The sequence below is a fragment of the Podarcis muralis genome, chromosome 18 (genome assembly GCF_964188315.1).
Source record: "Podarcis muralis chromosome 18, rPodMur119.hap1.1, whole genome shotgun sequence".
NCBI classification, from domain to species: Eukaryota; Metazoa; Chordata; class Lepidosauria; order Squamata; family Lacertidae; genus Podarcis; species Podarcis muralis.
The window spans coordinates 11,782,606-11,795,820 of NC_135672.1; the positions used below are offsets into that span (position 1 = coordinate 11,782,606).

At 45.6% G+C, this 13,215-nt stretch overlaps 1 protein-coding gene across 1 annotated transcript; it reads left to right on the forward strand.

Annotated features, from left to right (window-relative positions):
- The first annotated feature begins 545 nt into the window (after positions 1-545).
- On the forward strand, positions 546-12,883 carry HMG20B (high mobility group 20B). The gene is made up of 10 exons (XM_028713630.2): positions 546-649; positions 2,216-2,301; positions 2,899-3,004; positions 4,075-4,278; positions 4,441-4,561; positions 5,491-5,537; positions 7,141-7,219; positions 8,477-8,692; positions 8,979-9,111; positions 10,186-12,883. Exons 2-10 carry the CDS (start codon positions 2,267-2,269, stop codon positions 10,196-10,198), a joined length of 954 nt encoding a protein of 317 aa, XP_028569463.2. The 5' UTR covers positions 546-649; positions 2,216-2,266; the 3' UTR covers positions 10,199-12,883.
- The last annotated feature ends 332 nt before the right edge of the window (positions 12,884-13,215 follow it).

The window sequence follows — 13,215 nt, forward strand, 5'->3', positions numbered from 1 at the left end:
GAAAGCTAGCAAAATGCATAAGCTTAAAAGGTATAAATAAATAAAATGGGATTTGTTTTTAAAAAATGAAAAGGATGTGTACAGTTATTCAGCTTTGCAGAGAGTATATATTTTCAAGAGTATATATTGAAAGAAGAGGAATAAAAGAGAAAAAATAAGTTAATTTGGAATATGCAGAAAATATTAAAAAAATAAATTTAAGGAATCGCAGAAAAAGGGGTTAAAATGATTGTAAAGTCATGGAAATGTATAAAACTCAAAATCATTAAAATAATTAATTATTTGAATTAAAATAAAGGGATTAAAAGGAAATGGACGCGCACAGAACGTTCGCATCTCCCTTTGAAGTTCCTCCTCCATTGATACAATTCGACTCACAACGCGCGCTCCGATTGGTTCCGCCCTCGGCCAATCCGCGTCGCCTCCGAGCCGTGATGCGTTCCATTGCGCGCGGCCGCCGCTGGAAGGGAAAGCGATGGCGGGTAGGGGCGGGGGGAAGCGATGGAACGCGCGCCCGCCAATCAGGAGCGCGGCGGCGGCGAGTCCCGTCCAATCCGCGCCCGGGGAGAGGGCGGTCATTTGCATAAGGACCCAGCTGCGAAAGGGGCGGCGCTTCGGCGGATGAAAGACTGGGGAAACTTTTGCAAAGGTTCCTATTTAATATTTTTATTTTTATCGGTGTTATTAATCCGGGCTGGTGGGTCGGGGAGGGGGCAGATCTGGGCATCTGCGAGAGGGGGAGATCTAGGATTTTTTTATTTTTTAAATTTATAAAAAATAATCAATTTTTTTTGTTTTTTTTAAGGGAGGGGGAGGCTGGGAAGGAAAAATATTGCAAAAGGCGGGGGCTCTATTTACTTTTTCCAAGATTAATCAATGCTAATGCAATGGTGCCTGTCTGTCTCTCTACCCCCCCCCCTCTCTATGCCCCTGGCCCTATTGCAACTCCCCAATTCCCCTGGCTGGGGGGTGGGGTGGGGTCTCTGGTCGCTGTTTGCATTTAATTTTAAGGAGATCTTCCGGAAGGAGCTAAGGGTGATCTCCCTCCATCTCTGTAGGCGCACTTCTGTAACCTCCCAACAATTGCCCCACAAAAATAGCGAGTTTCCCATTGTTATTGTTATTGTTCTTCTTCTTATTATTATTGAATAGGACGTCCCTATTTTCGTTGGAGAAGTGTTACTTATCTCCTTGGCTGAGGGCAGGGGGAGGGGGTCACATAACTACATCCCCTCCAACGTTTCTCCCGTGAAAATAGGGACGTCCTATTCCATCCCCTCCAACGTTTCTCCCATGAAAATAGGGACGTCCTATTCCATCCCCTCCAACGTTTCTCCCGTGAAAAGAGGGACGTCCTATTCCATCCCCTCCAACGTTTCTCCCGTGAAAAGAGGGACGTCCTAAGGAAAAGCGGGACACTCCAGGGTCAGATCAGAAACCTGGACATTTTCTGTAAATCTGGGACTGTCCCTGGACAATAGGGACACTTGGAGGGTCTGGCTCTCCCTCCAGTGTTGAATCATAGGCTTGTAAATTCGGAAGGGACCTCTGAGGGTCCTCTAGCCTGACCCAACCTGTGCCTTCACTTGCAAGGTTTACCCTGTCGGAAACGCGCGATGGACCAGCGCAGCGATACGGTTTCCTGGCAAAGGGTTTGTGCGTTGTGGACTATATGGAACTTGCGAAACTGACTGGGAGACTCCCAGACCAGAGAGAAGAGACGGTGGAAGAAGATTGGAAGAAGTTTAAGGAACATTTGAAAAAAAATATGTTAATATTTAAACCTTAGAATAGCTTTGGAAGTGGATATAGGCTGTAGGGTTAGAAGTAGTAGATAGGGTCTTTTAAAATAGTATTATTTGTAAGTGATAAAATGTGAAGTTATTTTACGATTAAAAAAAAAAGATGGTTAGAAATTATGATATGTGTAAACTGCTAAAGATGAAGTAAAATGAAAATCAGATAGGTGGGACTTGGGGAAGCCCACTTAATGTTTAGAAAAATAAGGATATGAGAAGAATTTGTTCGTATCGTTTGTCTTTTCTGTTTCTGTTTATTATATGTGTTATAAAAAAAAATTGTGGGGGGAAAAGTTCGTGCGTTGAAACAGAAAGGGGGTCCCCGTGCAAAACGTTCCAGGGTCCCCGTGCGAAACACGCCCACTCTTACTTTCCTCCCGTGCTTTTCGCATTAAGTCCTGAATCGTCTCTTCCAGGCTCCCTGTTAAGAGCGGTCGCCTGAATTTCTCACCGCCAACGAACAGAAAATGTCGCACGGCGCCAGGCAAGCGGCTGGGATTCTGTGAGTATTGACCTTATTTTGTGTTGGTGCTTTTTCACGTTGCCAAATGCTTGAACGCCAGCCAAACTATCAAGATTAAAGGTTTTGGCATGGCAGAGGTGAGAAAGAAAACCTTTTACTTTTCAAATCCGGGTTCGGAAGCGCCAGGTGGGAAGGCGGCGCCTTCGTTTGTTCAGCTATCAAAGAGATCATTTTTATTACTGTATTTTTCGCTCTGTAAGACGCACCAGACCACAAGACGCACCTATTTTTTGGAGGAGGAAAACAAGAAAAAAAACATTCTGAATCCCAGAAGCCAGAACAGCAAGAGGGATCGCTGCGCAGTGAAAGCAGCAATCCCTCTTGCTGTTCTGGCTTCTGGGATAGCTGCGCAGCCTGCATTCGCTCCGTAAGACGCACACACATTTCCCCTTACTTTTTAGGAGGGGAAAAGTGAGTCTTATAGAGCAAAAAATATGGTAATTCTTTTGGGTTGACAAATCAACAGAGTCTTTTAGGAAAATAAATAAACGGAAGCTTCCTTTTGCGGATGGAAATTCAGGGTAAATTTGCAGTTCCGTGTAACCTTTTTCGCGTGCGTGCTTTTTTTGGTTTCAGGAACGCCGCGGGGAAAACCCAGCCGGGGGGTTTCCTGGTGGCAATCAAACAGGAGAAAAGCGAAGCCCCTCGTCTGATCGCAGAAAAGCCACATGGCGAAGAAGAGGTGAGACTCCTGGTGCGTCTATATGTCGGGGCTACGAGATTTCCCCTAATAATAAGAATAAGAATAATTTATTATTTATACCCCGCCCATCTGGCTGGGTTTCCTCAGCCACTCTGGGTGGCTTCCAACAGAACACTTGTTATGGTTTGAAGGACTTCTATAAAAGATTGTCTATTGCGTAGGTACACGGTCATCGTTTTGACTAGACATGGCTGACGTTCTCTTTGCAAGACAGGGGTTTGTTTGCTTTCATTTTGGCGGCTAATGAAACACTTTGGGGCAGTTGTTGCATACATAAATTTGTTGTTTAGTCGTTTAGTCGTGTCCGCCTCTTTGTGACCCCCTGGACCAGAGCACGCCAGGCCCTCCTGTCTTCCACTGCCTCCCACAGTTTGGTCAAACTCATGCTGGTAGCTTCGAGAACACTGTCCCACCATCTCGTCCTCTGTCGTCCCCTTCTCCTTGTGCCCTCCACCTTTCCCAACATCAGGGTCTTTTCCAGGGAGTCTTCTCTTCTCCTGAGGTGGCCAAAGTCTTGGAGCCTCAGCTTCAGGATCTGTCCTTCCAGTGAGCCCTCAGGGCTGATTTCCTTCCGAATGGAGAGGTTGGATCTTCTTGCAGTCCATGGGACTCTCCAGAGTCTCCTCCAGCACCAGAATTCAAAAGCATCCATTCTTTGGCGATCATCTTTCTTTATGGTCCAGCTCTCACTTCCATACATCACGACTGGGAAAACCAGAGCTTTTACTATACGGACCTTTGTTGGCAAGGTGATGTCTCTGCTTTTTAATATGCTGTCTAGGTACATAAATATTCCAACTAAACTTTCTGGCAGCAAGTCCGCCTTTGCTGGAGGTTTTCCAGCAGAGGTCGGATCCCCACCTGACAAGAATTATTTTGCAGCTTTGCTGGACAGGTCTTAAGGTCAGAAGGTTCCCCCTTCCAAACAATGCTCTGAGCCCATGAGGACTAGAAACCTGTGTTGGCTTTCTAATGCGAGCCGGAACCCCCAGCTTGATATGTGTTCTGGCTGCGTGTTTTCAGCTATCTCCTGTTTTTCTCCTGAGTAGCCCGTGAAGAAGAGGGGCTGGCCGAAAGGGAAGAAGAGGAAGAAGATTCTCCCGAACGGGCCAAAGGCCCCGGTGACAGGATACGTCCGCTTCCTGAACGAACGGCGGGAGCTGATCCGTATGCAACACCCGGACCTGCCGTTCCCAGAGATCACGAAGATGTTGGGTGCAGAATGGAGCAAACTCCAGCCAGCGGATAAACAGGTGAGAGTGGCTGAATTTTCATGGAGGATTTTTAATATGTTTTAAATATTCTGTTGGGAGCCATGGTGTAAAGGGCAGAGGGGTTTGCCAGCTGGAAATAAGGACAGAGGCGGCTTGTGGGTCGCAGAGGGGGGGTTCACCCTTCTCCCTCCTTCGTTCCAGCGTTACCTGGATGAGGCCGAGCGCGAGAAGCAACAGTACATGAAGGAGCTGAGGGAATACCAGCAGTCCGAAGCCTACAAGATGTGTGCCGAAAAGATGCAGGAGAAAAAAATCAAGAAAGGTGAGACGGTCGCTAGTAGGTCTGCCAGGAGTTTTGTAAGGCGAATAAAATTTGTCTAGATAAAAAATGGGAAAGCGGAATAATAAGAATGAAATGCGTACAGATTAATAAATTGCAAAACAACACAATGAGAAGAGTTGGGAGTCAAACATTTATGGTGTGTCCACCGTGCGTATGTAGGTAGGTAATGTATCTACTGTACATATTGTATTGTACAGTGGTGCCTCGCAAGACGAAATTAATCCGTTCCGCGAGTCTCTTCGTCTTGCGGTTTTTTCGTCTTGCGAAGCACGGCTATTAGCGGCCATTAGCGGCTTAGTGGCTTAGCGGCTATTAACGGCTTAGCGGCTATTAACGGCTTAGCAGCTTAGTGGCTATTAACGGCTTAGCGGCTTTAAGAAAAAGGAAACAAACTCGCAAGACGTTTTGTCTTGCGAAGCAAGCCCATAGGGAAATTCGTCTTGCGGAACGACTCAAAAAATGGAAAACCCTTTCGTCTAGCGAGTTTTTCGTCTTGCGAGGCATTCGTCTTGCGGGGCACCACTGTATTGTATTGTATTAAGTTTATGTAAATGGATGTATAATAAAGATTATTTGAAAGAAAGAAAGAAACAGAAGGGGTGGCATCTTTCACTGGGAGTTATCGACCTTATTAAACTTTTGGGGAAGAGGCGATGTAAGAGCAACAGATTTCCTGACGTGTTCGCTCGTTTTCCTTTTCCCTCCTCCTCCCTCCTTTCCTTTTGTGTCGTGTCTTTTAGCACAAATTGCAAATTTAGCAGCCTGGTGCTGGGAAAGAGGGTGAGCCTCAGGTTTTGGGGATGTGGGCTGGAATCCTGCCTATGCTCCCCAAATCATTCTGTGTGCTCAGTTGAGTCACCATCTCCCCACTCTCTGTTGACATTATTATTGCTTTTTTAAAAATACAGAGGATGCCGGTTCTGGAGTCGTGAACACGCTGCTGAACGGGTACAAGGTAAATCAGGCTACCAGAGGAATTGCCTCAGACCTTCATTTTAAGAATTAAATGTTGTTTCTGTTAAAAACCAATTTTCTTGTATGCAAGCTTCGTAGATTTGCATAGTTCTTCATCCGCCCATCTCCCCAGACCTTCCTTTTAAGAATTTAATTTTGTTGTTGTTGTTGTTATCAAAAGCAAATTTTCATGCATGCAAGCTTTGGAGATTAGCAGAGTTCTTCGTCAGCCCATTCCCCCCAGACCTTCCTTTTAAGAATTTAATTTTGTGGCTGTTATTAGAAGCGCATATTCTTGCATGCAAGCTTTGGAGATTAGCAGAGTTCTTCATCAGCTCATCCCTCCCAAAACTTCATTTTAAGAATTTAATTTTTGTTGTTGTTGTTATTAAAAGCAAATTTTCTTGCACGCAAGCTTTGGAAATTAGCAGAGTTCTTCCTCATCCCATCCCTCTGCCCAGACCTTCGTTTTAAGAATTTAACTTTGTTGTTGTTATTAAAAGCACATTTTCTTGCATGCAAGCTTTGGAGATTTGCAGAGTTCTTCATCAGCCCATTCCCCCTGATCCTACCTTTTAAGAATTTAATTTTGTTGTTGTTGTTATTAAAAACAAATTTTTTTGTATGCAAGCTTTGGAGAATTGCAGAGTTCTTCCTCAGCCCATCCTTCCCCCCCAGACCTTCCTTTTAAGAATTTAATTTTTGTTGTTGTTATTAAAAAGCCCATTTTCTTGTATGCAAGCTTTGGAGATTTGCAGAGTTCTTCATCAGTCCAGAAAAGCACTCTGGAGCACTCCAAAGCTTGCCCACTGCCCATAACATTTTGTTTGGCCAAAATGAGGATTTCCCTAATTCAGATTTTGGGATCGTTCTTTACGGGCCATCACCGCTGCTGCAAGTTTGCTTTTACGTTTTTTAAAACCAATCCCATCAGTTCATCATAAGGCCTTTACAGTGCACAGCCAGGTTATAAAACAACACTTTATTCTGGGGAAAAACATGACCTATAAAAGTTTACAGCATACAATAAGGTTTTGAAATTAAAATTAGGAGGCTGGAACAGAGCTGGAACGGAGCTTCTTAGCTGACAGAGCGAATTTGGCTGCCGGATGTGAAAATCTTTTATCAGACAGAAGTTCCAGCTGCCACTTCCTGGGGGTAACGGCCCGAAAAACAGCTAAAAATAGATGATTTTAAAAGATAATAATTCTCTGGGCGTTTTATATAAAGCAAGGAACGCATGATATCTTCAAGAGGCCTTGATTGGTCGATAGTGATTTGGGGGTACAAAATAGAATAATGGCTATTTTTATTTATTTAAGAGTTGAATGTTTTACCCCCTATTTATCCATCTTGAGGGTTTGAGTCCAGGAATGTGGGGGGTTTTGTTTTCCGAAGGTGATTTTCACGGGAGGAGGCCCCGAAACAAACATTTCCGCGCTGCGGGGATTTAGAAAAGGATTTCCTAAGACTTTTTCCACCTGACTTCTGCCCCACAAAAACATGCACAACTCCCAATTCATCCCCAAATTTTCCCTGGGAAGATAATGCGAAGTTTTCTATTTGTCTTCTTGTTTCTTTTCACCTGTTTCCTTCTCAATCAGCTGGGAGAGGGAGGCAGCGATGGATTCTCGACATTTGACGTCCCCATATTTACTGAGGAGTTCTTGGACCAGAATAAAGGTAATTTAAGGAACCGAGCAGGCTGTCGTGGGCTTGCAAAAGTCCGGGGTACCAGTGCCGGATTTACGTATAAGCTAAAGAAGCTATAGCTCAGGGCCCCACTCTCTTGGGGGCCCCCAAAAAATTTAAAGGAGAAAACAACAACTGGATGTACATTTCCAAAATATAAGATAAAAAACAAATGATATAAATCCTGCGTACAGCAACAGTGTTTTGTGTTGTGTAGGCTCCTATGATGTAAGTCATGGGCCCCGCCTGCTCCCTAAAATATCACTCTTTTGCTCCTTTCTATATATAGGGTAGGGACGCAGGTGGCGCTGTGGGTTAAACCACAGAGCCTAGGACTTGCCGATCAGAAGGTCGGCGGTTCGAATCCCCGCGACGGGGTGAGCTCCCGTTGCTCAGTCCCTGCTCTTGCCCACCTAGCAGTTCGAAAGCACGTCCAAGTGCAAGTAGATAAATAGGTACCACTCTGGCGGGAAGGTAAATGCCGTTTCCGTGCACTGCTCTGGTTCGCCAGAAGTGGCTCAGTCCTGCTGGCCACATGACCCGGAAGCTGTACTCCGGCTCCCTCGGCCAGTAAAGCGAGATGAGCGTCGCAACCCCAGAGTCGGCCACGACTGGACCTAATGGTCAGGGGTCCCTTTACCTTTACCTATTGATATACTTCCTGTAATTCAATTCAACAATTGCTTTGATAAAAGACCTATTTTGTGATGTGCAAATGGCTTTAGATACCTATTAGGTCCATAAATGACCATATAACATATATTCAACACAAAAAACAGCGACAATTTGTTGCTGGCAAAGGACAGCTGGACATATAAAGGGCCCCGTTCCCTTCAGTAGCTTACGGCCTCGCCAAACCTCAATCCGGCCCTGATCCTGACATGCACAGATGCCAACTCCCCTGGATGCCCGTACACCCGCAAAATTCCCCATGCAGGGCACCCACAAATTTCTTGTTCCAATACTCTCCCTGTTATGTACTGAAGTTCTCACCCTGGGCCAGCAGGGGGATACTGTAGATAGTTATGCAAATAAGGGATCGAAAGTGACATTCAGTGATTGGATAGTTTTAGAAAATTTTTACAGTTACGTTGTACTGGAGCTCTATATAAGCAGGCAGACTGAACCCTTCAGTTCAGTTCTGTCCTGGCCTGTGAATAAACAAGAGCTGTTTGAAGAATCGCTGTGTCGTCTGATATGTTCACCCACAACTTAACACTCCCTGTGTTGTCCGTTTGTTTCTCCCAGCCCGGGAAGCGGAACTCCGTCGCCTGCGCAAGGTGAACACGGAGTTTGAGGAGCAGAACTCCATCTTGCAGAAACACACAGAGAACATGAGTTGCGCCAAAGAGCGCCTGGAGCAGGAATTGGCTCTGGAAGAGCGCCAGACCATCGCCTTGCAGAAGCAGCTGCAGACCGTGCGCCAAGCCTTGACCGCCAGCTTTGCCAGCCTGCCAATCCCAGGTACGGCTGAACCAGAGCAGCGCACGGAAAGGCCGTTTACCTTCCCGCCGGAGCGGTACCTATTTATCTACTTGCACTTTGACGTGCTTTTGAACTGCTAGGTTGGCAGGAGCAGGGACTGAGCAACGGGAGCTCACCCCGTCGAGGGGATTCAAACCACTGACCTTTTGATCAGATATATATCCACTCTGGGATATATATAAATAATAATAGCGATATGGGCAGACGGTCAGTTTGCAGAGTGCGATGGAGGTCAGCGGATATCTGATCGGTTTTTCTCCTCCAGGCACCGGGGAGACCCCTACATTGAGCACCCTCGATTTCTACATGGCGAAGCTCCACAGCGCCATCGAGAGCAACCCGGTGCAGAACGAGAGACTTGTGGTACGGGTGAAGGAGATTCTGTCTCGCATCGCCAGGTGAGCCATGCGCAGGACGCAGCCGTCACGAGCGGAGGGTCTCGGGAAGGAGGCTGCCTGGTCCCGAGAGGTGGGACCTTTGCAAATTAAGCCAATCGTGGCGAGAAGTGGGGAGCAGTGGCAGGTAGCGGTTCAATGGGCGGAAAGTGGGGAGCCCAACAGTAGGTGGCGCTAGAGTGGCAGGAACCAGCGGTCCTGGACTCCCAACTCCCATAATTCCTGACCGTGGGCCGTGTTGACTGAGGCTGATGGGAGCTGGAGTCCAGATGTATCTGGAGACCATATAACACCGGTCCTGAAAGACCTACATTGGCTCCCAGGACGTTTCCAAGCACAATTCAAAGTGTTGGGGCTGACCTTGAAAGCCCTAAACGGCCCAGTAGACCTGAAGGAGCGCCTCCACCCCCATCGTTCAGCCCAGACACTGAGATCCAGCTCCCAGGGCCTTCTGGTGGTTCCCTCCCTGTGAGAAGCGAGGTTGCAGGGAACCAGGCAGAGGGCCTTCTTGGTGGTGGCGCCCTCCCTTCAGATGTCAAGGAAATAAACAACTATCTGATTTTCAGAGGACATCTGAAGGTAGCCCTGTTTAGGGAAGTTTTAAATGTTTGGTGTTTTATTGTGTTGGAAGCCGCCCAGAGTGGCTGGGGAAATAAATTATTATTATTATTATTATTATTATTATTATTATTATTATTATTATTATTATTATTAATACCTCGCCCATCCGGCTTGGTTTCCCCAGCCACTCTGGGCGGCTCCCGACAGAATATTAAAAGCACAATAAAACGCCAAACATTAAAAGCTTCCCTAAACAGGGCTGCCTTCAGATGCCTTCTAAAAGCCAGGTAGTTGTTTATTTCCTTGACATCTGACGGGAGGGCGTTCCACAGGGCAGGCGCCACCACCGAGAAGGCCCAGTTAAGTAGGGAGAGGCAGTCCTCGGATTCTGCGACTTCACAGATCACAGAATTGTGTTGGGAGCCGCCCAGAATGGCTGGGGAAACCCAGCCAGATGGGTGGGGTAAAAATAATAAATTATGATGCTGATATTGCTTATCCCCCTCTCTCTTCCAGTGAACACTTGTGAGCAGCTACAGACCTCCCAGTGCAACTCAAAAACTTTGCACAAGTCTGCCAGCTTGCAGCTGTCTCCACCTTCCAGACCTCTCCTCTCTTAACTGTGCCTCTTCTGTGCTCCTGAGATGTTCCATATCAATCTTCTCCCAATCTCCTTATTCCTCCTCAAAGCTGTCCGTCAGGGTGGTTAGATATTTTAGAACATTAGGGGGGGAAATCATGTTTTGCGCAAAGGCTCCTTGAGCTCCGGGATTCTACGGTTCTTCTCGGGGAAGGACGGCGGCGGCAGGAATTCCAATTTTTGCCACTGGTGTTTTGGCGTTTTATTGCGGCGAGAACGCCGGTGGTGCGCACATTGCGGCACAAAATCCGTGGGGTGTTCCTGCTTCCTAATTGACTATAATTGATGGATCCGCATTTGCCCCTCATTTTTCTGCGCCTGCCTGCTGTTTCTTAAACAAGAGAAGAGCTCCACTTTCGAATCGGCTAGATTTCTCAAGGATATAACGGAGCTGTTTTCACGGCACGGCCAGCCAGCCCAGAGTCAGGACTTCCGATTTGCGGCAGTCGCTTGAGAGGACGAATGAATAAATTTACGATAATTGCTGACTAAGGTTTGATGGAAACAGGGCACAAGCTGCGTCAGAAATGCAGATTAAATTTTTGCAGGGGCCCCCAAATAAGTGTTGGGTTTTATGCCAGACATTAAACCTGGGATCTTCTCTGTGCAAAGTCCCAGAGCTACACGGATCTCGTTCCTTTCTAGGTAAATGTATTGTGGGTTGAGATCCAGGTCAGAATTGGTGGAGTCAGTTAGTGGCTTTCCAGGACTTTTAGGGTGGAAAAGACCCGCCTGAAAACCATGCTTTTACAGTGCAGTCGCAAGTAAGGCTACTTGGAAGTAAGACCCACTGAGATTAATGGGACTTCACTCTCAGGTTTGTCTATATAGCAGGATCCAGCCAGATATCTTTATCTGCACTATTCTGGTCTCCCGACCACCACTGAGCTGTATCACTGCCTCAACCTGTTTATTCTTAGGGTTAATTTCCTGGGGTAAATAAATAAAAAAAAAAATTCAAAACAAAATTAGACCCCAATTTCATTGATCTAAGAATCCAGGCTTTTATGCTTTTTTATAGACAGTTGCAATCAAAAATTATTCAACTCCTCCCCCATTTCAAATCAGGTTTGTTACCAAAATTCACAGATTCACAGGATCAAATCAGAGACGCGTTTTCAGCTGAATTTGGGGGGAAGCTGTTTTGAAGCAGCCGCCATGTCAAACTATTTCCTCCTTGCAATCAGCTGAAAGTTTGTGGATTTCGATAATAAACTTGATTTGCAATGGGTTTTTGTTTTTGGAATAATTTCGATTGCAACCGTAGATAAAATTTTCTCGCTCTCCTCATTTTCAGTGGAGCAGGAAATTAAAGAGAGGTCCCCTGGATCGTGTGTGAGGGGGTTTCAAAGCCCTTTCCCCGCTTCCCAAGAGGAGGAAGGAGAAGAATAATTTGTAATTATGCGTAATTTTGCTTAATTTACAGAATGAAATCAGCTGGCAAGACTTGGCCGTTTTTTCGCCTAAACCATGGTTTACTGTGATGAAGCAGACAGTGTGCACCATAGTTCCTTGTTCAGGAGAAATGAGCCATAACCCTGGTTTCGCGTTGCATGCAAACCCTGGTTTGTGGTTTATGTAACTTTAAACTACATTGATCAGCCCAAGGAATTACCAATTATGATTTATTTGGATCGAAACAAAACTATGATCCCTGCTTCTGCCGTAACGCTAAGCCCAGGAACCGTGGTTTCTTTCCTCTGTTCCCTAACCATGGTTTACGTTGCATGCAAACCTTGGTTTGTGGTTTATGTAACTCTAAACTACATTGATCAGCCCAAGGAATTACCAATTATGATTTATTTGGATCGAAACAAAACTATGATCCCTGCTTCTGCCGTAACGCTAAGCCCAGGAACCGTGGTTTCTTTCCTTTGTGCCCTAACCATGGTTTACGTTGCATGCAAACCTTGGTTTGTGGTTTATGTAACTCTAAACTACATTGATCAGCCCAAGGAATTATCAATTATCATTTATTTCGATTGAAACAAAACTATGATCCCTGCTTCTGCCATAACGCTAAGCCCAGGAACCGTGGTTTCTTTCCTCTGTGCCCTAAACCATGGTTTACGTTGCATGCAAACCTTGGTTTGTGGTTTATGTAACTCTAAACTACATTGATCAGCCCAAGGAATTATCAATTATGATTTATTTTGATTGAAACAAAACGATGACACCTGCTTCGGCCGTAACGCTAAGCCCAGGGATCACGGTTTCTTTCCTCTGTGCCCTAACCACGGTTTACGTTGCAGAATTTTTGTCAACGGAGGACCTCGAGTTTCCTTGGCACAAAATTTGGATTAATCCGCTTTAGTTTTAGAACGCTCTAGATCCTCTTTCTCATGAGAAAGAGAGAGAGGAGAAATCCTGTCTTGTCTGTGTCTCTTGCCTTGTGACGATTTAGCTCTGACGCTCCCATATAGACTTTCTGAATCTTGTATTTTCGTAGCGTTGCGCGTTGAACGACGGCAACAGAAAAAAAGCTATTTTAGCAGCGAGGGAAGTGGGTATGTTGCTTTTGTGGGTGCAGGGATTGTTTTTTTTTTTATGAAATAAAAAACTTTTAAAAACACAGACCTCCCTAAGTAATTGTCTGATTTCGAGTCTGGGATGAAACTTGCATCTGAGTTTGCATCTGAGCCAACAATGCACCATACAAATTTCGTTTAAATAATGCTTGCTTTTTACCGTAGATAAAGAATTGCCCTTAATTTTTATTGTGGGGTCGCAGCTTGCATCGACACGGAAACCACCCAACAGTTACCTTAAAACCAGTCACGTTGATGCATTTAAACTACATATCGAAAGAGGTGCTTTTGCAAGGATAATATTCCCCAACGTAGTTTATAGACCCCACTCCCTCCCCCCCCAAAAAAAGGCCGTTTTAAATATATAACTGAAAATCA